Below are 27,642 nucleotides of genomic sequence, written 5' to 3' on the forward strand. Positions count from 1 at the left end.
GACGTAATGGATTTGACCTCTTTCTGTGGACTTTAGTTTCCAGAGTTTAGCTGATTGAAATGTTTTTTTTAATTATCCCTCCTCTTCTTCCACCTCCACTCCCCCACTCCAGTTCAAGCCGTTGTTTCTCAGTCTAGTTGTGTAGGACACAGCTCCCTGGCCCCTGCTGGTATTACGAGTCTTGTGCTCCCCTGGCTGAGGCAGTCGGTTGCCATTCGTTGGTCAGCCGCTCATATCAGCTCATGGCAGCTCTCGGCTGCCGGCCACTCATGCTGGCCACCGGCCACTCATGCTGGCCACCAGCCACTCATGCTGGCCACCGGCCACTCATGGCAGCACACGGTAGCCCATGTCAGCATGCAGCAGTTCATGCTGGCTGCTGGCCACACACACTGGCTACCGGCCACTCACGGCAGCACATGGCAGCCCGCAGCAGACCACAGCCCCTCATGCCAACCTCCGGCTGCTCACGGCAGCCCAGCTCCAGGGAGACCTGTTGTTCACAATCTTAGCTGTAGAGGGCACAGCTCACTGGCCTATGTGGGAATCGAATAGGCAACCTCGGCCCGTTAAGAGCATGGCGCTCCAACCACCTGAGCCACCAGGCCTGCCCTGATTGAAGTATTGTTGCAGGAAACAGACCTTAATGGATGTCCTTAAATGCCTCTGCTGTTTTCATAAATTGATTCCCAAAAGCAGGGTCTTATAGTTTTGATTTTACCCCACATGAGATTATATTTTTTGAAGGATTGCAATTCACAGCCTCAGGAATTGCAATTCCTGGGTGGGAGCCCATTTGAGTGCCCAGGTCCTCCCCATCCTTTCCAGTGCAGAATGTTATCACTCCTTTAATTTTATGAGAACTGGGTGGTAAAAAAAGTTTCTGGTAGTTTCAAATTGCACCCCCTAATTATTGGGGTTTGAACATCTTTTCATCTGTTCACTGGCATCAGGATTTTCACTTCGTTGAATGCTCCTGTTAATTGCTTGTTTTTAAGTTGTCTGTTTTCTTGGTTTATAGAATCTTTGCAGGTTATATATGTGTATTAAGAATTGTATATTTCTTTGCTGTATGTGTTAAACACACAATTTTCCTCAGACTATCAATTTCTATTGACTATACAGTATTTGTTTTCATTCCACAATTTGTCAAATAATTGACCTTTTCTTTTCCAGCTTTAGAATATCTTGCTTAAAATCCACCCCTGCAAGCAAGATGTACAATATACAAAATTCTCCTTTCTCTGGAAATACTTTGGTCCCCTTTAGATGTGTCACCCATCTTGTCCATACGTAGAGCATTTTCTTCAGATGGAGAGCCAATTGTGTCAGCAGTGCTGTGAAACCAACCAGTCCTTTTCACCCTGACTTAACATGTTTTCTGTCATATATATACACACACCAAGATCTATTTCTAGGCTGTCTATTCTGTCACGGCGATGGCTGTCTCTTCTGTGTCAGGACACATGTATTGATTTTAGCATTGGGGGGAGGAAAATTTGTTTTTCTAAAGAAGAGCAGTCCCTTTGGAACTGCCACAGAGCCTGGCCTGGAACAGAAATGCTTGGCAGCCAGGAGGTTGAGGTGAGGGGGTCTCCCCACCCCAACCAGGAAGCCAGATCAGGGAGGAGAGAAATAAGAGGTACCCAGCTGCTTGGAAAATAAAGTCTTCCCTTTTATTTCAAACCAACCCATTCCCAAATTAGTGCCACAAGTTGTGATCAAGGGCCCCAAGCCCACCAGAGCATGGTGGGGGTGAGGGAACTCATGTCCCTTCAAGGATGGGCCTGGTGACCAGGGAGGAGGGGCCCTCTCCCCAGCCAGCCCCTGGCCCTGGCCTGCCCCTTAGCCTTTTCCCAGGGTTAAGGACACGTAGGGGGGCAGGGCGGGGAGGCAGTCCTGTTTGGGGTGTCCGTGGCCAGGGGTGATGTTAGTGGTGGGAGCCCACTCAGGCTGGGTTAGTGGGGTCTTCTCCAGCAGCCAGGGAGGGAACTGCAGAGAGAGGCAGAAATAGGGCAACAGATGCTGGCAGGAAGGCCACCACTGTGCCCAGAGTGGGAGAGGGGAGAGGAGGCCGGCTTCGGGAGCTGGGGTGTCACTTTGGAAGCTCACCGGAGAGGGGGGGCAGCCTCCAGTCTGGCATGGAAGAAGGGCTCAGATAGACGACTGCCACTGCACGAAGCGCTTAGATTCCTGCAGGGGATTTGGGGTTAGAGGAGGCCATGATGTAGGATCTGGCTTTGTAGTGTGGGTCCCATCTCCTCCCTCAGACCCCGGAGTCCAGCCTCCAACCCCCTCCCTCAGACCCAGAAGTCCAGTACCTGAGGGTTGAAAGGGTCATCATCGTCTGTGTCATCGTAGTCGTCACTGGGGTGTGAGGGGGGCAGTGGCAAAGGAGGAGGATGGGGGAATCCATCAGGACGCTTCCCCCTCAAACAGGGCCCCTCTGAGAGTCCTCCCCCTGCCATTTCCCCCAGGACCCTGCCTTCTCCCCTCCTGACCTGGTCGGGAACAGGGCCCAGGCTCGTGGCAGGCTGCAGAGGGCTGTGGCCAGGGCCCCTGCGGACAGGAGGGAGAAGAGCAGCAGGAAGAGCAGGCCTTCCAGGGCATCTTCGCACAGTCCCCGCAGGGCTGTGCCATAATCCTGGGGTGGGTGGAAGACAGCATCAGCAGGCATGCCCCTTCTCTCCCCCAACACTGTATGTCTACCTGGCTGCACAATGCGGGACGAGTCACTCAACCGCTCTGTGCCTCCTCATATGTGCTCAGCACCGGGCCTGGCACAGGAAGCACTCAGGGCACACAGCAGGCACTGTGATCACTGTCACTATCATATCCGCAGGTATGAACCCAAATCTTGGCCTCTTGTCTGTCATCGTGCCCCCTCCACCACAGCCTCCAGCCACTGCAGCAGCTTGGCCTTGGTCCAGGGCAGGGCTTCTCAACTTGCACAATGATACCATGAGCCAGGTCATTCTCCAATGTGGGGCCTGTGCACTGCCAGGTGTCGAGCAGCATCCCTGGGCTCCACCCTCTAGATGCCAGTAGCACCCCCTCCCCAGTTGTGACAAATGTCCCCACTCATTGGCCAGTGTCTCCTGCGCAAAATCCCTGGTTTAGAAGTTCTCTATGACAATTCTCAGAATCACTTGCACATAACGCATACTCATACATGCTGGCTGCCATCGCTTCACCCTGGAAATGAGCAGAACACCCATGTACTGACTGCCGGCCACCACTCTTCAGCAAGGATTGGCCCTGGGACACTTCAGTAACCAGGTCCCCAAAGGCCACTTCACACCACACGAGCTGGTGAGAGGCAGTAGGCGACAGCAGAGGTGGCACCTGCAGGACGGAGCTGTGCTGAGAGAGGCTGGTGGGGGCTGGGGTCCAGGAGCCCTGAGACAGGCCTCAGGGCTGCTGTGGCCTCTTCAGGAGGGGATGCAAGGGGGCCCACACAGCCCCTTGTAGGTCAGGTGGGGGGCCATCATCTGTGTGCAGGGCATCACTGGAGGGTTATAAGTGGAGGAAGAACTTGATCACATAGTGTTTAAAAGGCTCACTTGGCTGTTGGCTGCTGCTGAGAGGACAGATAGGGGCGGCAAGCACGGGGACAGGAGAGGCTCTGGCCACTGGGCAGGAGGTGAATAGGGCGAGGCCCGGGGTAGCAGGGGTGGCAGTACTAGTCACCTCAGAGTCCAAATGAGTTTCATAGGAAGGGCCAACAGAACTTGCTGGCGGAATGGTTGAGGGAGGTAAGGACAGGAAGCAGGAGAGATCTTACTAGATTTCTGGCTTGAGCCCCTGTGTGTGGGGTGGGGGTGCCTGGTACTGAGCCGGTGAAGCATGGGGGAGGGGCTGTCAGGGCAATGGGGAGTTCTGCTTTGACTGGATCAGGCACATACACAATGTCCTTTCATCCACCTAACAGCCCTATAAGGCAGAGATCAGCTCCCCCTCACATTGCTGCCTTTTGCAGTGATGGAATGAAGCCCAGAGAGGGCAAGCCACATGCCCAGTATATAGCCTGGAAGGGGCATAGCTGGGATTGGAACCAGGTCTGTTAGGCTCCAGAGCCTACCCTCTTGCCACCTCATCCCTGATGTCCCTTGTCCTGATTTTAATATGTGGGGATCCCAAGATCCAGACAGGAAACCAAGACCCAGGGTCACATGCTGAATCAGCAGAGGGCAGAGAATCTGACCCACTCTTCTCCCTCCCTTCCTTCCCTCCTTCACAATGAACCTTGGGCTGTAATCCAGCCTAGTGTCTTCCTGGACCCCACAGAAATGCGTGGATCCCAGTTTGCCCTTGAAAAGAATAGCACAGCCTTTGAGGATGCGCTCCCTTCTGAGCTCTGTAATGCAGCACTTCTGACTACTAATTCAGTGCCCCCTATGCCCCCATGTTCGAGTGCCAGTTTCAGAAGCGTTGGGGGCAACGGGAGCCATTGAAGGGATGTGAACGCAGCAAGGAGCAGCTCAGACCCATCCTACAGAATAAATGGATCCCTCTGGAGGTCGGGGTGCCAGATGGGACACAGGATGCCCAGGCAGACTTGAATTTCAGATGTCCAACAACATAGAAAACAGTGCAAGTATCTCCCCAGGATGGCATGGGACATACCTACGTAAAAGGGTATTTGTGGTTTGCTGAGTCTGGCAGCCCCAACTGAGAGCCCATGGGGGCATAAGTGGGAAGGGGAAGAGGCCTGCGTCCTCTGGGGAGAGACAAGGCCTGAGCTCCAGCATGCCCTTGGGGGTGGGGGCCGTGGATGCAGACATTGAGGAAGCAGAAGGAATGAGACCACTGGGTGACTGCCTGGCTGTGGGGGCTCGGGAAGTGAGGGGGCAGTGATCCTGCCTGAGGTCTCTGTCACCATAGTGTGCCTGGGCCAGCTCTGCGACCTTGGGCAACCCAACCCTCTGTACATTATCGTCCAAGTGTGTTAGACAGGCAGTAACAGCAGTTCCTTCTTCATCGTGTTACTAAGGAGGGCTTGGCGAGTCACCACCAGAACCCACACTCAGTAAGCTCAAGTGCACGCAAGGTGTCAGAGGGAAAAACTGATTTTCTCCTTCACCCTCACGACTGTCCAGTAAACAGGTACCATCTCCCTCACTTCACAGGTGAGAAAACTGAGATTCAGGGACATGCACCTGCGGTGGCCACAGACCCTGCATCAGACCCCAGACTGGCAGGAATCTGCGGGACACCAGGCACTCTTCCTCCTGGGTGTCCTGCTCACCCCTGCCTCAGCACGGTAACAGCACACTTTACAGATACTCACCTCTGTAATCCCAGTTTTATAAGTGAGGAAACTGAGGCACAGAGAAGTTAGTGACTTGCCTGAGGTCAACAGCTAGGACAGGAACCCAGGCAGTCTTGCTCCAGAATTCACTAAGCTAAATAGCCAATAGGAGGGGCAGAGGGAGGAGGAGGGCGGGAGGAAAGAAGCAGAAGAGGAAGAGAAGGAAGGAAAGAGTAGGAGGGCTGGAAGGGCTGGGAGAGATGAGAATGGAGCCAGGGATATGGTTGGGGAGACAGCGAAGGAGGAAAGAAGGAAGGAATATAGATGGTAGATGGATAGATAGGTAACAGCTAGATCGAGACTACCACCTATATGATAGACAAATAATAGATAAATAGAAAGATTTCTCAGGGGCAATGGAAAGAAGGCTGGCAGGGTTGGAGGAGGGGAAGGAGGCTGTTCAGTGGGTACGGGTCGGGTCGAGGCTCCCCTTGGGAGAAGAATTTGGGGAAGGGGACAGAAGTCACCTTGTGCAGGCTTCGACAGTGCAGTAGTGCCACCAACTGGTGGAAGTTTCCTTCAGTCACATTCAACGTCTCCTCCAAGGACAGCAGAGGCTTCTGAGGTGGGAGGAAGTTTGTTATCCCACGTACTTCTGCCATCTAAGCCTGGGTCCCGCCCACAACCAGAGAGCCTCCCCTTTTCGTACGCCCCACCCACACCCTACGGACCACGCCCATCGAGACGGCCCCTCCTGCAGTCCCCACACTCCTTCCCTGGGAGGCGGGGTATAGGAGGAGCGCCCAACCCGCGGACCTGCGCCGAAGGGAACTGGGGCACAGCTTCTCTCTCCAGGCCCTGTAGCTGGGAGTGGATGTTGGCCAGAGCTCGCTGGGACAGAGTCAGCCTCTGCGGGAAGACAGAGGGAGGGAGGAGGACCCAGTGGTCCACTCCTCTCTAGGGACACAAGACTGAGGCCCCTGGCGCCTTCATCCTCCCCCAGAACCCCTAAGCCCAGGACCCAGCCCCGTCCTCCTCCACCCCGTTCCCTTGCCCGTAGCCCTAACCTGTTGAAAGGGGTTGGAGACGGCCTGATTGCAGAGGAAATAATAGTTCAGGATGTCTGAGGCAGGAGGGGAAGAGGGGGGAGGCCGTGAGCCTGGGCCCAGGGCCTCTCCATGGGGGAAGGCCAAGGGGGTGGCGGGGCCCTGTCTTTCCACCCTCAGGGCCAGGGCCCCTCCCCAGCTCAGGACTCTCTTGTGGTCCCAATGGCCTGGCATTCTGAGACCAGCCACCAACCAGCCCAGTCCCTAAACTCTTCTGCTCAGGCCACAGCCCCAAACACACTGGTCTCCACACTCGGTGGGAACCCTTGACTAAACCGCTCCCCCCAGTTTCTCCAAATGGCCAAATCCTTCATCCCTCAGGCCCTGGCCCCTCTCCTGAGCCCAGCATCTTTATCCTCCCTCTTTTCCATTCCACCAGAGAGGTTCTGAGAGCTTTGGGGAACCAGGCTAGGCCTGGCTGATGGCTGGGCACCCCCATCCCACCCCAGGCAGGGCTGAGGACAGAGGCCTGAGGATCCAGGGTTTGCACTGGGCCGATGGGGTCACCTGAGCCGAGCCCAGTCTCCTCCTGGGTCAGGTTCAGAACATAGGTGTCAGGACTGGAGCAGAAGTCACTGAGGCCCTGAGGGAGGCAGCGGAAAAGGGACTCAGACCAGAAACTGCCCCAGTGCCACTCTCCCACACTCAGTGCCCCCAGCCTCCTCCCTCAGACCCAGGCCCCCAGGCCCCCAGCCCCTCCTCCCTCAGACCCTGGACCCCAGGCCCCCAGCCCCTCCTCCCTCACACCCAGGAGCCCAGGCCCCCAGCCCCTCCTCCCTCACACCCAGGAGTCCAGTCCAGGCCTCCAACCCCCTCCTTCCTTAGAACCCAAGCGTCTAGGACTCCAGCCTCCAGCACCTCAGGATGTAGGACACTAACCCCAAACCTCAAATCCTATGATCCTGGCCCCCAAGTCCTTCCTCTCAGGACCTAAGGCACTGGCCCCCACCCACGCCAGGATTCAGGAGTCAGGGCCTCCAGCCTTGCTAAGTCCCAGAGCCCAAGGACCGGGGCCCTGTACTCACCACAGCTGTGGCTGCCTCCAGGCCCAGGGAGCCCCAGCTCAGGACAAGAACCACAAGACTCATGACAGTCATCCTGTGGGGGGAGGCGATTGGACTTGGGGTTTTTGATCTCCCCACCACACTTCTTCTTTTACCCCACCCCAAATCCCATCACAGCCCACCCCCCACCTCTGGAGCCTGGAAGATCAGAATTAGGGACAGAGAAGTTGATTGGGGGGGTGGACCTGTGGTTGGTGACGTCAAACTGAATATGTGGCCCTGCCCAGGGGGTGGGGGACTAAGAAGGGCCCTGGAGGGCAGGATCCCAGCCCAGCTCTGCCCCCATTTTCTTCTGGGACTCTGGGGAGCTACTGCCCACTGCTGGGCCCCATTTCCCGGCTTTGAATTCTATAGGACCCCGCTTTTCCCAAGCATGGTCCCAGATTCTCCCAGAACTTGGTCGGCCGCCCACTTGCCCAGACTGTTCCTCCCAGGAATGGAGACAACTCCAGGGCTGAAATCACCTCCAGGCTTTTCTCTGGGTATGGGGTTTGGGGGGTCAGCACTGGAGAGTGGTCAGCAAGCAAGAAAGGCACCTGGGGGACCCAAACCAAAGGTCTGACCTCAAGTACCAGACCTGAGTGTCTAGGCTGTGTTACCCTGGATGGGATGGCAGGACCTCTCTCGCCAGGGGGAGTGTGGAGACAGTGGTGGGCACTCATTCACCAGTGCAGCTTCTCCCCCCCCAGGAGCAGGGAGGAAGCAAGGGCTCCTCCAAGTGGGACAGGCTGGCCTGGGTTGAATCCCAGCTCCAGGACTTCCTGGCTGGCTGGCCAGTGGTCCCACCTGTCTGAATGCCATTCTCCCCCTCTGTTAGGGGAGAAGGAAAGTGCCTCCTGATAGGGTTGGTGTGAGGGTTCCATAAGAGCATGGGGCACACAGAATAAGAACGTGGCCCTGCGATTCTGCCATGCCATGTCATGGCCATGCAGCCTGGATGTGTTTGCCTCCTGCCTCAGGTCCCTCATCTGCAGGATGGGCATCTGGCAGGCACCTCCTTTATGAGGATGTGTGACAACTGAAGGAGTCAGCATGCATGGCCTTCAATAGCCGTCAGCGATCACCGTCATCTGCAGTGCATTTAGAATTTCCCGAACTTTCCACTGCTTGGTGGCCTGTTTGCAGGTCTGCCCATCACTCCTGGGCAGCTACAGGTCTGATTTCACTCTATGTGCCCCACCCACACTGGGAACTCTGTGGAGATCGTGGAGGTTCGTGGGACAAAGGAATGCACCAGTGTAAGCCTGGGGAGACCTGTGGTCCCCCTTACAAGAGGGCTGTGGGATGGAATGTGGTTCCCCTGTGCTGTGACATGAGCCCCCTGAGAATGCCCAGACTTACACAATCACCAGCCACTTGCTCTGCTTTGCCAGGCCCAGGAGGGTGAAGAGGCAGACCAGGAGCTCCAGGAGCAGCAGTAGAACATAGGCCAGCCACCTGGGGGTCGGGGGGGGGGGGTGACAGTGGTGCTGCTGAAGCAGCAAATCCAGCCCAGCTCATCTGTGAAATGGGTGCACTGGGAGGCAGGTCATCCTAGCCTTCTAGAAAGAGCTGAGGTCCGTGGGTCTCTGTGACAGAACATGTGTGATTTGGCCACAGAGCCCCAGTCCCCACCCCACCCCTGCAGAATATAAAGCAAGTCTCTCCCAGGCATGCACACAGCATAACATTGCACAACCTAAGGGTGTGGTGTCTGCAGGCAGATACCTGGGTCTCTACTTCCTATGTGTAACTGCCTCAGTAACTTTGCCTCCCATGCCTCATTTACCCAGCCTGTAACATGGGGAGAACGATGGCACCCACCCCAAAAGTTGTGGTGAGGTTAATGAGTGAGAACCTGTAAATTGCTTGGAAGAGGGCCAGGCATGTGGATGCACTTAAATATTAGCTTGAACGTTAAATACTGTTTAACAGTTCAGTATTATCGAATAATTAATTCACTCTGATTGGAGAGGAGAATGCTCATGAGGCCAGAGCACAGTGCCTGCCTGGCATGTAGTAAATGCTCAACAAATAGTAAGTTCTCAGTGGCCCCACATGGCTGAGCAGAGGCTGGGGTACCGGAGTGGCAAGAGAAATGCCACCCCCTCTGCAGCAGCCTCTATTTGAAACTCTGCAGGGGCTCACTCTGCCCTCCTTTCCTGGACCATTGGAGGGTTAAGCTCTCCCAGGGAAGGGGAAGCTGGGCCCAGTGACTCCAGGTGACTTCCATGCTTTTGCTTTCCATGTCCCCACCGCCAGCTCCTGCCTCCAGGCTTCACTTCAGTGAAGGGGCAGGCAGCCCATCCTGCTCTAAGTGGCCATGAACTCCTGTTGTAAGCCTCCATGAACTTGGCCAGCAAAGCTCTCCCTCCCTCAGGGGCCAATTTCCTTCCAATAAACTGGCCATGTTGGTTGAGGGACTCAAAAGTGCCAGGCAGTCTCATACTGGTGCATCCAGAAGGTATTTTCTGTTGATGGTGGGTCTGCTCACCCTGGTGTAGTCTGCATGTTGGCTACCCCCAGCTGGCCTGGAAGGGGGTTAAGCCCACTGTGTGTGGCCCCTGGGCTCGGCCACCACACAGAACCTGGATTCGCTGGGACCCAGGCCTGCCTTATGCCCCACGAGGCATCCTCTTCTCGGCCTGCACCAGCCTGGTCTGCCTCCCTCTGGAGCATAGCATCCAGGACCCAGTCTTCCATCTCTGACTCCACACCTGGGCCAGGCCTTTGGAGGGTGTCAGATGAATGAGAGAAATAATTTCTAGTGGATGAAGCAAGGCAGAATTCATTATGGAGGCTGCCAGGAAGGGTGGTATTCCAGATGTCTGCATAACTTGTTTCTCCCCTCCTCCAAATGTCACCTCCTCAGTGTGACCTTCCCAGACTCCCAATTCAAACCATCAGCCTCTGTCCCCAGCCCACCCCCTCCCTTGCTTAACTTTCTCCAAAGCTCTTTCCAACCACCACCTTCCAACATTGTTTTACTCATGTTTTATGTTTTACTCGTGAGTGTGTTTGTTTCTTATTGGTACACCCTAGAAGCCAGGCGGGAATTGCTGTCTGCTTTGTTCATGGCTCTAGCTTACAAAAACCTACATTTTACAAACAGTTGTATAATGTTAGTCGCTGTTGTAGCCACTGGACCAATGTCAACTCATTGGATCCTCAACAATCCAATAAGTGGGGTTACTGCCCATTATTCCCATTTTACAGATGGGGACACAGGCACAGAGCTGGTGAGGACTGGTTTAAGTCCATGGTTAGGAAGTGGATGTCTAGCTTCAGAGCACGTGTTTCCCTCCCCCCACCCCACCCCCACTGGGCATGCCTTCTCACCAGAAGATGCTGAATAAATGTTTGTTGAATGGATACATGAGTTAGAGGCATGACTGAGGCAGTGAACTAATTAATGGGCTGGTCAGGGAGGGAGCTCAAGAATGAACTAATGAGGAGTAAACTAAGTTGAGGAGGAAATGAATTAATGAAAAAATGGAGGCAGTGGGTGAATGGATGAGTACTTGGGTATAAGGATGGGTCCCTCTCTCTACGTCAAGGTTTCTCAACCTCGTCCCATTGACACATGGGACAGATCCTCCTTGCTGGGGGGGACCGTCCTGTGCACTGTAGGGTATTGAGCCGCAGCCCTGTTCTCCACCCACCAGATGCCAAGAGCACCTCCTCCCCTAGTTGTGACAACCAATCATGTTTCCAGACGTTGTTCGATGCCCCCTGGGGCACAGTAACCCAGGTTGAGAAACCTCTGCCATAACAGGGTAGGAAGAGTGGTCACCCACCTGTACTCCTCCACAAAGGACACATCTTCAGCCACCTGTAGGGGGCTCAGGGGCACTCCCTGCCAGAAGGCCAGCCCCTGGAGCTGCTGGGCCACAGCCTCTGCCTGCCGCCGAGCCCCCCGGGTGGCAGCCACCAGCTCTGTGCGCTGTGTGAACACCTCTTCCAGAGTGGTAAGCTCCGTCCTCACGGCCTCCCCCAGCCTCTCCACCGTCTCCAACACCTGGATGCAGGGGCCGGTCTGGGGTCAGGGGAGGGCACTCTCAAGGTGCACAGGGTTGGGGGACAGGGTTGTGAAGTAGGAGCTAGATCCAGGGCTAGGGCATCTGTGATCAAGGAAGGGGAGGGCTCTGCGGTTTGCTTGTGGGGCTCTATGGCCTCCATCTGTGGCTTTAGCCCTGGGTAGAAATTCAGGCCCCAGAACGGGATTAAGTCTGGGGTCCTAGGTCTGATGCTGACAAATGCCTTCTGAGTCTGGGGTCCTGTCTGGGTTCCATAGTCCGGGATCTGCACGGATGTGAGATCTAAGGTTTGAAGTGAGGCTGGGTCTCATCCTGGAGCTGGGGAAGGGAGTGAGGCCTCTTATCTGCAGCCTGGGTCTCAGCACTGAAGCCCCCAAGCTTGCATTTGGGCCAGGGATCAGGTCTGGATCTGACCTGAGGGCAGAGGCTAGGGTCACTGGTGATTGGGCTATGAGCTGAAGGTCAGGACTGGGGCTGGTTGTGCATTTGCATCTGGGTTTGAGCCGGAGTCCCAGGTCTGGGTTGAGGTTTGAAGGTCCTGATTTGCAGTCAGTGTGAGGGGTTTGCTGTACATTCTGAGGTCTGCAAGTCTGAGTCTGAGATTCTGAGTCTTGGGGTCTTGACTGTGAGTTTGGATTCCGTTTCTCTGGGAGGGGGCCCATTTCCCAGTGTGGGGAACCAGTCTGGGTGTGGGTCTGGGGTCTGGCAGCTGCCTGGCCCCTCACCAGGTGGTCAATGGCGCTGAGCGTGTGGTTGGCGTGCAGCAGTGCTGAGCTGAGCTGGGACACCCCATCACTGGTCTCGCTGTTGCCATAGAAACCGATGCCAATGCCCGCGCTGTGAGGAGGGACGGGAAATCACAACGGATCCTGGGACTGTGGTGGTGGTGGGGGGCGCCGCCTCCCACCTCCTCACACACCCAATCCCATCTCCTACTCCCACCCCATTGGTCCAGTCTGTCGTGGGAAAAGAACGTCTCCAGCCTGGCCCCCACCGGTTGCCACGGTAACGGGTAGGCCGAACACCTCCAGCCCAAAGGACGTCATTGTGATGCTAATAGTGGGTGGAGTGGCAGAGGGGAGTGGGGCCCAGATTTAACTCGCACCTCACCGAGAGGGCCCGGGAACACCCAGCCCCAGATGACAGTCCTCCCCCACTAACGACAGCCGGCCCCGCACCCATCCCCTTCATCCTTTCCCAAGTATTCAGGCTCCTTAGCACCTGTCCCTTCGGGGTCCAGACGTCCCCCTCCTCCTCCCACTTCCACCTCCCCGCATCCTAGGGGTTTCTAAAAGTGCAGGCCCCCAGCCACCACTTCCTGGGGGAACCCAAGCCAGGAGCTCCCGGCCATCCTCCACCCCCGGGACCCAAGCGTCTGGCCAGCTGGGAGCGAAGCAAGGGAATGTGGGACGATGGGCCAGGAGCCGGAGGCCCCGCCCCTCCGCGGCCAACATACAAAGCTCCATTGTGGGGCTTGAATCGAGTCCCACGCCCCCCTCCCCTCGAACTGCGCGTCCTCAGTGGAGGGGCCAGGGCCAGACTGAGGCGGAGGGAGCCGGACGCCCTCTCAGTTCCCAGCCCCGGGGGTGCAGGCCCCCACCCCCAGCCCTGGGACCCGCCGCCCGCCGCACCCCCGCCCATTGTTCGCTGTCCCACAAAGCTGCTCTTGTTCCCAGGCCGCGGGGGACGGCCGTGTCTCTCCCCCACCGGGCCTTTGTCCACCCACCTCGCTGTCCACCCCCATCAGTAGTGCCCCAAGAGGAAACATCTTGGATATAGGCCGCCCAGCCGCCTCCACCACATACAGCCCCAAACACACTGGTGCTCCCTGCAGTGAGGGGAGGTGGCAGAGCCCATCCTGGGTGCGGGTGGGAGTATCGGCTTCCAGACCATTCCCAGGGGCCAGGCACGTCTCTCCCGGTGCCCCAATCTGTGGAATAGGACAGCTGTCCTTGCCCTTGTAGGGGTCGCCCTGCCCGCTGGGGCTGTGCTCAGAGCTGGCCCTTGGTAAAGCTGCGGGAGTGCTCTTCTCCTGTCTCCCTGGGGGGTATCCCAGAGAAAGGTCCCTGGGCTCCAAGGGGTTTGCGCGTCTGAATCTCCACTCTCTAATAGGGCCACATAGCCTTGAAATGTTGCCTTCTCCCTCTCCCTGAACCATCCTCTTTCAAAACTGGGCATGAGAATTCTGAGTCCAGCCGGGTGACTGCAGGAGACAGGGAGAGGGGCTCAGGTCTGGGCCCGGAGGTGGTCTGGATTATAAATACCCATTTGTCTGTCTTCTGGACTAGAACATCAGCCCCATGAAGGCAGGGATCTAGTCCAGCTTTGTCAGTCTATCCTGATACATAGTAGGAACTCAAGAAGTAGTTGTTGAATAAATGAATGAGTTAATGAATGACATCACTGGTTAACATTTACAGCTGGAAGCGGGCACTGCTCCTTTTCTCATTCAATATTATAACTAGGAAGTAGATATTACCATAATATCCATTTTAGAGATGTGGAAACTGAGGCCGGGAGAGACTCTATCACTCTGCCAGGTCGCACAGCTATTCAATGGCAGAGCCACCAAACCCAGGCAGTCTGACCTCTCAACTTTTAACCCCTATCTTGTCCTGACAGGCTGGCTGCCCTAGAAAAGTCATGCCTCTTGAACCTCAGTTTCTCCATCCATCAAATGGGGGTCATTCTTCCTGCTGCTGAAATGGAATTCTAGGACACCATACGAAGACTGACAGAGCATTGGGGGAGCCCTGTCCCCACTCCCCACCCACCCTGGGGCCCCATTACCAGCCGACGAGAAGGGCAGCAATACAGCTCCAGGTGACACAGCCTCCTCCAGGTGGGGGGCTCTTGGAGCCGGGGGGCTCTGGGGGCCGGCAGCAGCAAACGCGGATGAGGTAGGCAGCAATGAGAATGAGGCTGAGGCCCAAACCCAGGCCAGCCAAGGCCACCACCAACAACAGGGCCTGGGGAAGGAGTGACATCAGGCCTCAGAGAGGCTCCGGGCTCTTTCTCTGCTTAGCGGGAGAATCTGCATCTGGGATCTCAGTGGAGGAGGTAAGACATCCTGGCTAGACTGTGGGCCAAGCCCAACCTGTGCTATTCAGGTTTGTAGGAAAGATGAGATCCCTGGCCCCACCCCCAGGGCTGGCAGCTGGGGCTCTGTGATTTAGGACTGGGTCACTGGAGAGAGCTTCCAACTGGAGCGAGGCCCAAGTCTTGGGTTCCAGTTCTGCTCTGCCTGCCAATGGCTATGTGATGTTTGTCAGGCGCCCTCACTTCTCTGAGCCTCGGTTTCCTCCGCAACCAGACAGTTGGATGGAGCATTTCACAGGACCTGCTGAGACCTGGATCCCTGAACTGCAGGATCAGGGCGCAGGTGGGGGTGCCTGTTCCTGGTGAAGTGTGCACAGCTGGGGGTGGCAGGCTTCCTCTTCCCTCCTCCCTACTCATCCTCCCCACTCACTGCTCACTCTCTCTCCCCTGTTGCTGAGCTCTGCACAACCACCTCAGTGTGAGTCTGTCACCCAGAGTCTCATGGGAAGGGGGGCATGTCAGCTGCTGTGACTGTGTGTGTGTGTGTGTGTGTGTGTGTGCGCGCGCGCGTGTATGCACATACACAAGACTCAGGGATGGAGACTGGGAGACTAAGAGAATGAAGACAGAGCAGCAGGGAGGGAGGCTCAAAGAAAGAGATAAGAAAAGTAGAGTCTCAGAAAAAGGAGAGACAGACAGAGACAGAGATGGAGGTGGAACAAAAGGCTGAGAGGACAGAGGCAGGGAGAGAAAGCGTGTCTAAAGTTGGAAAAGGCTTTCAGAATAATGGGGTTCTCCACGAGGCAGGATTTTACACTGGACAATCTGCAGCCCTGTCACCTTCACAGATGCCCAGAGTGGGGCAGGGGTTTACCTGGAGCCACACAGCACGGTAGGGCTCCATCAGGACAGAATCAGACCTCTGGACTCACTAAAGCTGTTTCTCCTAAACCAGTGTCTCTGCCTTTTTCCTCACAGAGGTGTGTGTGTGCACGCGTGTGTGTGTTGTGACAGTGGACAGTGTGTGGAGTGTTTGTGTTTCTGGCTGGAGAATGGATGTAATATCTTTGAGTTTGACTGAGTCTGCCTATTACATGTGTGTGTGTGTGTAAGTGAGTGTGTGAGAGTGTATGTGTGTCTTTATGGGAGCACCTGTATCTGCAGGTGTGAGAGGGATGTGTGGGCATTTGTATGTTTCTGGCACTATTCCTTGAGTCTAACTGGGTGTCTGGTGGTGTGTGTGAAAGAGAGAAAAGGAAAAAGTGTATGTATGTGAGCATAAGTGCGCAAATGTGTGTTTGTGTGAGTGTGTGATCATGTGTATGAGAGTGAGGGTGTGATTGAGTTCAAGAATGTGTGTGTATGTGTGAATGTGTACACGTGTATATGTTTGTGAGTATATATTTGAATGTGCGTGTGTGTGTATATGTGAGTGTATGTGAAAACGTGTGTATGTGAGTGTGTGTCTCAGTGTGAGTGTGCTCCCCAGCTCGATGTTGCCCAGTCCCTGGTTGTTTTTCCAGCTGTGCTCGCAGCAGTGACCTCCCTGGCGTTAATGTCCCCTCCTGGGGTGTGTGACTGTGCCAAGTATTCCAGTGCTGTCACCCTGGCTGTTGAGGCATGGAGGTGGGATAGGAGTGAGCTTGTAAGTGTCTCTGGCAGTGATGGGCTGGCCCAGGGACCCTGCATGAGTGCAGCCGTGTGGGAAGGTCTCCTTGGCCATGAGCAGGTGTTGGGACTGGCTTTGGAGGTTGTGATTGTGTAACAGGGAGACTGTGGGCGAAGGGCTGGCAGTCCCCACTTGGCGGGGAGAGGGCCGCGTGGAGTAGGCAGAGAGGAGTTGCTCAGGGCTGGCACAGCCATGACCCAAATAGCTCAGAATGCAGCACACATCCCCCTCTTCGCTTCTCTGGGACCCCTCCCCCCTTCTAAGCTTTCCAATCCCCAGGCCCCAGTCCTAGGAGCTCCCCAGGACAGGTGGGAGGGGTCTAAGATCCTACAGGCAGGGCCTGGGACCCATCCCTGGCCCCACCAGGACTCCCAGCCCACCCCCTATCCCCCACCCCGCCTCTGCAGCTCAGCCAAGCTTTGCTTATTAATCTCAAAGTCAAGGACTTGACTTAAACTGGGTCAGGGGACAGTTCTTTGGCCCCTATTGGAGCTGACCCAGGCAGGGCCCCATTTCCCAGGGACCCCGGTTTCTATAAGGGTTCCACCCCAGCCCCACCCTCCGGACCCATTTTTGTCATCCTCTGCTCCTTAAACCTCACCTCACTCGCCCCCTTCCACTCCCGCCCCTCCAGTGCCTGGAACATCCTTCTGTCCTGGCACTGGCTCCCAAGCCTCCTCTGCCAACATCTCCACCTCATTTTCCCACCCGGGCCCTAAACCCCTCACCCCCATTCACCATTTCTGGTCTCAGTCCTGTCCCAGAACCAGAACGGGGGGGGGGGCACCCCCAGCCTTTTCCCTCTCCACCATTATCAGCTCTTCTCTCCTGGGCCCCACCTTCACTGGAATGCCCCATCCTATAAAGGGAGAGGTCACCTTTTAGGTCACCTATCCCCCGATGACCCCGGACGCTACCCTCCCAGGCAGCTCTCAGATACCCTAGAATCCAAGGGCCCTAGTCACCTCCCTCCTAAGGGACTCAGGGGCCCAGACCCCTAGCCCTCCTTTATTTAAGGAGCAAGGGGTCTGGTCTCTCAGCGCCCGTCCCAGGGGAACCTCCAGGTATGGGAGCCGCGCGCTCCTCCTCCCTCAGACACCCCAAAGTCGGGGTACGGCCCCCACCCCCGGGGAACGCAGGGATCTGTCACCCAGCCCCCTACCCCCGTGGGAGCCAGAAGCGCTGGCCCCCGGCCCCCGCCCCCAGGATCCCGTGCCCACTCCCACCTGCTGGTATTCCTGCTCCTGGGGCGCGAAACCGCTGGACACCGGGCGGAGCTGAAAGTCGGCGCGGGGCAGCTGGTGGAGGAGATGCACCCAGGCCGACGGTCGGTAGCCCGGGGGCGCCCCCATGGCCCCCGGGGGAGGGCTCGCGGGGCCGGCGCCCGGGTTGCGAGAGCCTGGGTGGCTAAGCGGGGCGCGGGCGGAGCGGGGTCTGGCGGGGCTCAGGGGAGTGGAGCCGGGGGAGGGAGGGGGCGGGGGGCGGAGATTGGGGGAAGGAGCGGAGAGGCGCGGGCCGGGCGGGCACAGTGCTGCCCCTGGCGGCTGCGGCCGGGGACTGCGGCGCCGCGCGTCGGCCCCTGGCATTCCTCCCCTCCAGGGACCGCTCCCACCTACCGCCCGCGCAGGTACCCCGACATCCTCGTCCCCATAAGGCCGCTGATACTGTTATGTCGCTCTACAGCATAACGATCCCTTTATTTTTAGGAAGAACCCTCAGGTACGTGCAAAGGTCGCTAGTATTTGCGCAGCATTTTACAAATAATAGTTGCATCAATAAAAAATCCTCACTTCTGTGTATAAGCGCGCTCTCACCTGTAAACGATGCCTTCATTTCGGCAAAATCCCTCTTCCGCTTAAAAAGAAAAATAAACCAGCATAAGGACACAGCTTCTACACATCAACCTTCCTTTGAGGGTATAGACCACTCCAGAATGCATACCTGCATACCCGTGTAAGGCCCCCTGGCATCTGCATAAGGACCCCTGCCACCCCTGCTCGTCTATACACGACCCCTCTCATCTTCATAAGCACCCTACCCATGTGTTGAAGAACCTCCCCAAAGGATTACTTCCACGTATATAAGGATGCCACTGCCCCTTACCACTCACTTTACGGTTTATAGCCACTACCTATATTGAGTCTCACAGGAACCCACTGATGCCATGCTGACACATGGAGAAGTAGAGACCCTCGGAGGGCATCTGGCCACTTTGATGTCACCACTCAGGCAGTCACTATGGGAACTAAAACTAAGGAGTCTGCCCCAGGGGTTTCCCCACCCCTGCAGAGCAGGGCTATACTTTCCCCTTGGGGGGAATGAGATGGGAGGGAGGAAGAAGGGGAGGTTAGTACTCTGCCTATCTCATCCCAATTTTTTGCCCCAGATTGTTGAGAAAGGGCTGGGGTCACTGCCCATCCCATTACTAGAGAGAAAAATAATGATGGTGGTGATGATGATGGTGGTGATGGTGGTGATGATGCTGGTGGTGATGGTGGTGATGATGATGGTGGTGATGGTGGTGATGATGATGGTGGTGATGGTGGTGATGATGATGGTGGTGATGGTGGTGATGATGGTGGTGGTGATGGTGGTGATGATGATGGTGGTGATGATGGTGGTGATGGTGGTGATGATGGTGGTGGTGATGGTGGTGATGATGATGGTGGTGATGATGGTGGTGATGGTGGTGATGATGATGGTGGTGATGGTGGTGGTGGTGATGATAATGACAATGATGATGATGAGGAGGAGGACGGTAGTGATGATGGAGACAGGACAGAGTGAGTATAACTGCCCCATGAAATGCACACACATAAACCCTCATCACTTCCAGGGGGAGCTCAGTGTTTTTTGTCCCTGCACCCTGCAATATGTGTGCATGCATACACACACACACACACACACACACACACACACATACGGTGTGCACACACACCCCACTCCCTTTCACTTCCCTAAAAAAAAACGTTTGAATGGACTGATTCTCCCTCTCTTTCTCTGCTTCACTCTGGCTCTCTCTTGTGTCCCTCTCTCTGTCTCTCTCACACATAATTTGGGTCCCAGATGCCTGCATTCTGGCCGTTTAGAGAATTACTTTAGCCTGTATTGATTAAGCCCAAGACACCTATCCTCGTGTTGGAGAGACCTGACATGCTGTCTGGTAGAAATTTCCTGGCTTGACTGTTTCCTACCCTTGTTCCCTGGGTCTGTTTCTCCTGGGGGAGACAGATGGTTATTTCAGGGTGGTCTTTGAGCATTTCTAGGGTTCTTGGCTGAATACCATCTCAAGATCTATAGGTGTTAATTCAGGGTTTGGGTGCATGAGAGACTCTCCACCCCCACCCCGTAGAGGATGTCTCGAGCACATGGTTTTTGCTATTTAGTTTCAGCCAAAGCTTACCATATGGGAAGAGGGACACGGCATTGCCAGATGTTCCAAATTTCCAACAGAAGACAGAAATCTGGATATTTTTAAAAGCAAAATCCCTCAGCTTTTAAATGTTAAAACTAATTCAAATACAAAAAATGTACTGTGTGGGCCAAATAAAACCTGTCCGTGGGTTGGAGCTGGCTGGTTTTTAAGATCTAGCCAGACGCTGAGCAGCACCAGCATGGAAGGGGCAAGCAGAGGAAGAGGGGCTCACAAAAAGGCTGAGAAGGAGCAGCCAGGGAGGCAGGAAAGAAGCACTACTGCCTCCTCCAGGAAGGCGCCCTGACCAACCTCTCTTGCCAGAAGACCGGGGTAGGTCCTGGTTCAAGGGCTCAGCATGTTGCTTCCATGTGACTTAAACTCTGGTTCACCTATTCTGTTCTTTAGATTCCACATATAAGTGAGATTGTATGGTATTTGTTTTTCTCCATCTGCCTTAATACTCAGCATAATGTTCTCTAGGTCCATCCATGTCATTGCAAATGGTAAGATTTCATTCTTCTTTATGGTCGAGTAATACTCCATTATATAATATAAATCTACTACAGTTTCTTCATCCAGTCATCTACCAATGGGCATTTCGGTTGTTTCCATATCGGCTATTGTGAATAACGCTGCAGTAAACATAGGGGTGCAATAAACTAAGCAGAAATAATCTCAGAGATATAGAGTAATAACATGATTGCTAGATGGGGGGGAGGTGGACATGGGGGAGAAGGTAGAGGGATTGGAAAGTACAATTCAGTAAAGATTTCGTAGGGTGTCAGATAGGCACTTGTCATATCAGGGAGACCACTTCATGGACAGTGCAGATGCCTGATCACTGCAGTGTACACCTGAAGGTGAAGCTGAATAATATTGAATGTCAACTATAATTAAATATATATAGTCACAGGATGTGGAGTACAACATAGAGAATAGAGTCCTTGGAATTGTAACAGCTACATATGATGTCAGAGGGGTAGTAGATTGGGGGAGAGGGGTTATCACTTTGTGAGGGGTGTGGATATCTAACTATTACATTGTTTTGTATACCTGAAACTAACAATAATAATAATAATAATAATAATAATAATAATAAAAGTATGTAAACTTTTTAAAACCACAACCCACAGTAAAAGTTATATTTTATGCAAAGTAAAAGGGAATCATCCTGGTCCACACCTATCTTGTGTGTACACATAATAAATAGAAATTTTCATCAAAAAATAAAAAAAACAACCAACAAACTGGTTCACAAGGCAGTTGTGAGTGCATATTTTATGAGTGCACTTAAATGGTGTTCTAGAACAGACAAAACTAGTCCATGGTGGCAAAGTAACCAGAACGGTGTTTACCTCTGGGAGTGGGGTGGGGACAGGGCTGATTGGGAAGGGGGCTGAGGGAGCTTTTGGGGTGAGGGTTGTTCTGTATCTTGATAAGGGTTTGGGCTGCATAGGGGTCCATGTTGACGGGACACTTAAGATTTACGCATTTCACTGCAATTTTTACCTTGAAAGACACATAAGAACTCTAGTTAATGATATGCGTGCTTAAATACTGGGGGGAAGTGTAATGGTGTCCTCAGTTTCCTTTGAAATGGATCAAAAAAGAGAATCAGACATATTGACAGGAGATACATATGTAATAAAGCAAAATATCAATGGTAGAGTCTAGATGTTGGGTATCTAGGTACTCACTGTAATGTTCTTTATTTTTTCCAGTTTTACTGAGATAGAATTGGTGTATAACATTGTAAATTTAAGATGTACAACTCAATGATTTGATATCTGTATATATTGCAAAATGATTGCCACAGCAATGTTAATTAACACATCCATCTCCTCGCATAGTTACATTTCACATGTGTGTGGAGTGAGAGCTTTAAAAACCTGCTCTCTTAGCAACTTTCAAGTACACAATATGGTATTGTTAATTATAGCCACCATGCTCTTCATTACACCCCCAGAATTTACTCATCTTACAACTGGAAGCTTGTACCCTGTGACCACCTTCACCAGTTCCCCTCACCTTCACCCCTGGCAACCATTAATCTGTTCTGTTTTTGTGAGTTTGTCTTGTTTTAGATTCTACATGTAAATGAGATCATCTGTATTTGTTTTTCTCTATGTGATTTATTTCACTTAGCATAATGCCTTGAAGGTCCATCCATGTTGTTACAAATGGCAAGATTTCCTTTTTTATGGCCAAATAATATTCCATTGGGTCTATATCACATCTTTATCCAGTCATCTGTTGAAGGACACTTAGGTTGCTTCCATAGCTTGGCTATTGTGAAAAATGCTGCAATGCACATGGAAAGACTAATCTCTCTTTGAGGTAGTGATTTCAATTTCTTCAGCTAGATACCCAGAAGAAGTACTGCTGGATCACATAGTAGTTCTATTTTTAAATTTTTTGTGTAACCTCCATACCATTTTCAGTAGTGGCTGCACCAATTTACACTTCCACCAACAATGCACAAGGGTTCCCTTTTCTCCACCTCCTCACCAAGGCTTATTGTCTCTTGTCTTGTTGATGGTGGCCATCCTGACAGGTGTGAAGTGACAGCTCAGTGTGGTTTTGATTTGCATTTCCCTGAAGATGGGTGGTGTTGAGCACCTTTTAATGTACCTGTTGGCCAATTGAGGGTCCTCTTTGGAGAAATATCTATTTAGGTCCTCTGCCCGTTTTATAATTAGATTATTTGTTTTTTACACTGTAATATTCTTACAACCTTTTTGTATGCTTGAAATGTTTCATAATAAAATGTTGAGAAAAGGACAGGGTTTAATTAGAGAAACAAAAATGGATATAGTATTGGATGATAAACCAAATACGAAATAAATATCCACGGGTTAAAAATGACATAAATAATTAATTGAATAAAGTAATAAATGGGAGGGACTAGACAAACCTCCCAAGCAGAAGAAGTCCAAATAATTTATGTATATATTGTGTCCTCTGGGATGTGGTGTGTCACTCCCCAATCCTTAAGGCTGGGCTGCACGTAATGACATCCTTCTAACAGGAACAGCATGAAAATGGGGGGAAAAGAGAAACTTGACAATTGAGAAACCTGACAGATACTGTCTCAGCCCGGGCATCAAGGTCAATATCAACAGTGGTGAGTCATGGTTGACTTATATATAATATAGTCTCCTGGATGGGATCCTGGAACAGGAGGACATTAAGTAAAAACCAAGGTGATAAAACTGGTAACAGTAACACATCCACACTGGTTCATTCATTGTGACCAATGCACTATGGTCATGTAAGCTGTTGGCAGTAGGGGAAACTGTACTATCCTTACAACTTTTCTGTAAATTTAAAACTATTCTAAAATTTAAAAACTTTACCTAAAAAAAGAAATCCAAAACATTTTTTTAAATGATAGAATTTTTTTTATGTCTGGGCTCACTGGTGCAAACAGGAAACAGCTTCATTCTTTCTCACCCTGCTTTCACGCTCCATCTGTCTGAGTCCCCTTCCCCTTCCCCTGGTTATATCAGGAGCACATCTTCCAGATCTTCTTGCCACTTTGGGTTTTTCCAATGGTCCTGATTTCAGGGGGTCAGGAATCCAGCCTAATTTAATATCAAAATACCCATCTGGTGTCCAGTTCTAAATCACTCCCTTTCTCCTGGGACAACCTTGAGCTAAGACCCCACAGACCAAGGGAGCGGAGGGTATGGCACATGGTTGCTTTGTCCACTTGCCTTTTTTTCCAGTCTCTGAGGGGGAAGGGAATGGAGATAGAGACTTCTCTTACTGGTGCTGTGTCACTCTGGCCACTTTGCTGCCAGGTGTTCCACTGGTATCTCTTTCTGTCATGAAAATCCTGGGAAGAACCTACCCCTGACCCTCCTCTCTCCTGCTCCCCACAGTCCATCCCAGGCCCTCTCATTCAGGCAGTCCTCTGGGGTGTTATTGCCAGGCAGCTCCCACAGTGTCAGACCTACTTCTTTTTTTTTTTTTTTTTTTTAAGTGTATACTTTTTTTTTTTTTTTTAACAGGACTTTATTGGGGAACAGTGTGTACTTCCAGCCTTTTTTCCAAGTCAAGTTGTTGTCCTTTCAATCTTAGTTGTGGAGGGTGCTGTTCAGCTTCAAGTTGTTGTCCTTTCAGTCTTAGTTGTGGAGGGCGCAGCTCAGCTCCAGGTCCAGTTGCCGTTGCTAGTTGCAGGGGGCACAGCCCACCATCCCTTGTGGGAGTCGAGGAATTGAATTGGCAACCTTGTGGTTGAGAACCCACTGGCCCATGTGGGAATCGAACCGGCAGCCTTCGGAGCTAGGAGCATGGAGCTCTAACCACCTGAGCCACCGGGCCGGCCCTATCAGACCTACTTCTGCTGTGTGTGCACTGTGCCAGTGGCTCAGCTTTGTGCCCCGCTTCCCACCCCCATACCCTCAAACTTTAGAGACTCACACCCTCTTCTGTCAGCTAGCTCCAGCTCAGTACTAGGAGGCACCAAGATGGTTTAAAATATAGGTGTAATTACTATCCAGGTACAGTGAGGCCAACAGATCAGGAGGTGGTGGTTTGTTATACTCACAGATTCAGGGGGGCACTCTCTTTTCCTGGCTTGCAATTGACCACCTTGTTCCTGAGTCCTCACATAGCAGAGAGAGAGAGAGAATAAAAAATGCCTCCAGACATTTCCTGATGTCTGTATTTGGGATCCTTCTATTATTCCTGCTGATTGTATGACCCATGGTAATTATCCTGCAGATTCCAGGGTCTCTACTGTAATTACCCAGCTGCTTCTGGGAGCTCTTGGTGCAATTTTCCAGCTAGTCCCTAAGACTATGCTATGATTCCCTAGGTGGTTTCAGTGACTTTACAGCCTTCAGTGACCTCACATAATTATGGGCCAATCCCTAGCACTCTGTCATAACTATGGCCTTATATAGACATCCAATCATAATTTCCCAATTTGTTCTATTTATTAAGTAGAGTGTTATTGAGACCTCCAGTATTTCAGCGCCTTTTCTGGGTACCAGGGACAGAGATGGAATTCTGATTCTTGTGCTCAAAGAGCTTACAGTGTGTTGGGAGAAAAGGAGAGACGTGAAGACATTTTATCACCCAGAGGAAATGATGTAGCCGCACGACGCTTCGTGGGAGCACACGGGAAGCACAGCAGGCCCTCCATGTACAGCTGTGTAGGTTCTGCACTGCCCAACTCTGGGGTCATCATCCCACAAACTCCATTTTCAGTAGAGCCCCCTGGAAACTTGGAGTGTGAGGAGCCTTGTTAAACCTCCAGGACGGGTCTTCAGGGATCAGGGAGGTAACGGTTTGGAGCAGTCCTGACTGCCGGAAACAAGGGAGAAAGCTCCTACGGATGTTTGAAGGCCTTGGGATGAGGCCTCCCCTGCTGTGAGAATGGCTTGTCTTTCTAGTGAGGATTCAGGAGAAAGAATCACTGATTAAGGTGTGTTCCATCTGGGGTCATTCACATCACTTTCAACCTCAGGGTAATTTAAGTGACTCACCTGGGCCTGGCCTACATATACATCTGTTGCCTCCTGCCCTTACCTCTCTGATTTAACCCCTGCTCTTCCTCTCCCCATGCCTCACTCTACACCATCCACCCTGTTCTCCCGGCTGACCACCAACCAACTTCACCTCTCATTCTAATTGTTGCTCAGATGCCACATCCTCAATGCCTTGACCGACCTCCTTATTAATGTCACAGCCTGTCCCCACCTCCTCAGGCTTTCCAGAATCCCTGAACCTCCCTCCACGTTCTCATTTTTCCAAATCACTGTTCACCTTCTAGTAGACTATGAACTTATTATGTGGATGGTGTATTGTCCGTCTCCCTCCGCGAAAAATAAACTCCTCGAATAGAGGATCAGCAAATAGTTATTGAATGAAAAACTGAATTTTTCAGATGTAAGAGCTTTTTTCCCTTCGATTTAGAAGTCTTTAAAAAAAAAAAAAAAGATTCTTTCTCCACAGCGGCCACAAGAGGGCGCGCAAAATACATGTTAATTCTTTGTAGTTCTAGATGGGTGGTCTCTAGCCTGAGCCTCCAAGCCAGGGGCCAGGTGACTGTGCGTGACCACATCCTCTCCCCTCGGCGAGCGTCCACCTCTCCGTCTGTACCGTGGGGATACAAATGCCTGATGTGGGCTGCTGTGAAGAGCAAAGGGGGCAATGCATGCAGGTGAAGGAGCCTTTAAAAGGCTATTGCATGGTTATTTAATGACTTATTCAAACTCATTAAATGATAGACATTAAACGTGCAGGTTTTAATAAATGTATCCATTATACGTCAATAAATATGTTCATAAATAAATAAAATTTAAAAATTACATTGAACAACAAAAAGTCATTAGGCTAGCACAAGAAACTTGGACAGCCCAATATATCAACAAAATAAGAAATGTTAATCAGAGGAACTGACAACAGTGCTCTCTCTCAAAGCGGTAATGCACTTTAGAAAAAACTTACTGACCATGTACTTCTTTATTCGTAGAAAAGGAATCGCTCATAAAGGTGAACGTGTGGCATTGTAATTGTGCCCAAATTGCAATGAATGTGAAAATAGTAGGATAAACTCCACTAAAAATAAGAAGAGCAAGAAATAAGGAGGAGCTTAAGGTTAAATGAGACCACAAGGGTGGGACCTGTCTGATAGGACTGGGGTCCTTACAAGAGGAAGAAGAGACAGCAGACATCTATCTGTGTGCAGAGAGGGACGACCATGTGAGGACACCGCGAGAAGGGGCCACCTGCAAGTTAAGGAGAGAGGTGTCAGGAGGAACCAGCCCTGCCCATCCCTTGGCCTCAGACTTCCAGCATCCGGGACCGTGAGACAATAAATATCTGCTGTTTAAGCAACACCACCACCCCACCCCTCAGTCTGTGGTGCTTTGTTATGGCAGCCCTAACAGATTAATATAGCATAGAAAAATCAAAGGTCAGCCAGCACAAATGCTACCTCTGCCTTTAGCTCTGTCACCTGGGCTGTGACAGGTGAGTGAGCATCTAGGGTCACATAATTGTTCCCACCTCTCTGGTTAGCCTCTCCCCTAACAGGCTCTCTCCCTACCATAGTAGGGGCTCCTCCAGCATGAAAACTGTGGTTAGGTCATCAACATGTTGCTGCCCTCTGTGCCCAGATGGTCAGAGGAAATGTCCTGATGGTGGTCAATTTTGGTGATTCCATTGGATTACTCTAAACATCTATATGAGTTTTCTATGGCTGCTGTAACAAATTACTACAGACATAGTGGCTTAAAACAACACAACTTTGTTGTCTTACAGTTTTAGATGCAAGAAGGCCGACACAGGTCTTTCTGGACTAAAATCAAGGTGTCAGCAGGATTGCATTCCTTCTGGAGGCTCCAGGAGAGACTCTATTCTCTTGCCTTTTCCAGCTTCTAGAAGCTCCTGCACCCCTGCTCACGGCCCCATCTTCCATCTTCAGATCTATCTATGACTCTCCTGCCTCCGTATTTCACTTGTGAGGATGCCTGTGATGACATTGAGCCCACCATGTTAATTCAGGGTCATCTCCCCATCTCAGGATCACCTGAATACCAAACTTGATTCCATCTACAACCTTAAATACTCCTTGCCATGTAATGTGACATAGTCACAACTTCTGCGACTTTGGAAGTGGACATCTCTGGGGTCCCATTATTTCGCTTATGATAATCCATAAGAGGGCCCATTACCTGGAATAGCTGGTACGTGACCTAATACTGTGTTTCCCCAAAAATAAGCCTTAGCCAGACCATCAGCTCTAATGTGTCTTTTGGAGTAATAATTAATATAAGACCTGGTTTTATATTATATTGTATTGTATTATATTATATTATATTATACCTGGTCTTATATTATATTAAAGTAAGACCGGGACTTATATTAATTTTTGCTCCAAAAGACATATTACAGCTGATGGTCTAGCTAGGTCTTATTTTTCGGGAAACACAGTACAGGTGATATTTTCCCTCTGGGCCCCAATTTCTTCCTCCAATCTGGACAATAACTGTTTTAGTCATGTAAAGCAATTTTTAACAATTAATAGAATACAAAATGTCATGAACCTAGCACAGACCTAGCACAGAA

The 27,642-nt window shown here is 52.0% G+C and overlaps 1 protein-coding gene across 4 annotated transcripts; it reads right to left on the reverse strand.

Annotated features, from left to right (window-relative positions):
- Nucleotides 1-1,654: 1,654 nt before the first annotated feature.
- Nucleotides 1,655-17,615, reverse strand: TTYH1 (tweety family member 1). 4 transcript variants are annotated; one of them, XM_074315989.1, is made up of 15 exons: nt 17,372-17,614; nt 14,228-14,406; nt 12,163-12,274; nt 11,198-11,418; nt 8,763-8,858; nt 7,383-7,455; nt 6,865-6,940; nt 6,319-6,374; nt 6,068-6,160; nt 5,779-5,871; nt 3,167-3,345; nt 2,502-2,644; nt 2,322-2,367; nt 2,113-2,193; nt 1,821-1,992 (listed from the first exon to the last, which is right to left on the reverse strand). In XM_074315989.1, the coding sequence occupies exons 1-15, from the start codon at nt 17,495-17,497 to the stop codon at nt 1,959-1,961; spliced, it is 1,608 nt and encodes a 535-aa protein (XP_074172090.1). In that variant the 5' UTR covers nt 17,498-17,614; the 3' UTR covers nt 1,821-1,958. The 4 variants fall into 4 exon arrangements, 3 of the variants coding, with proteins under 3 accessions (XP_019574209.1, XP_019574208.2, XP_074172090.1); XM_019718650.2 differs by lacking the exon at nt 3,167-3,345 and having other exon boundaries at nt 1,655-1,992; nt 17,372-17,612; XR_012490532.1 differs by lacking the exon at nt 2,322-2,367 and having other exon boundaries at nt 1,925-1,992; nt 17,372-17,615.
- Nucleotides 17,616-27,642: the final 10,027 nt, after the last annotated feature.

Source organism: Rhinolophus sinicus, linkage group LG11 (genome assembly GCF_036562045.2).
Source record: "Rhinolophus sinicus isolate RSC01 linkage group LG11, ASM3656204v1, whole genome shotgun sequence".
NCBI classification, from domain to species: Eukaryota; Metazoa; Chordata; class Mammalia; order Chiroptera; family Rhinolophidae; genus Rhinolophus; species Rhinolophus sinicus.

What these genes read in the sequence shown, in the direction of transcription:
- TTYH1 (XM_074315989.1), bottom strand. Translation starts at nt 17,497, where the DNA reads ATGGGGGCGCCCCCGGGCTACCGACCGTCGGCCTGGGTGCATCTCCTC. An exon ending in AGGAGCAGGAATACCAGCAG is followed by an intron (nt 14,407 to 17,371) that starts GTGGGAGTGGGC and finishes CTCCTTCCCCAG; the next exon opens with GCCCTGTTGTTGGTGGTGGC. An exon ending in TGGAGGCAGCCACAGCTGTG is followed by an intron (nt 6,941 to 7,382) that starts GTGAGTACAGGG and finishes TGCCTCCCTCAG; the next exon opens with GGCCTCAGTGACTTCTGCTC.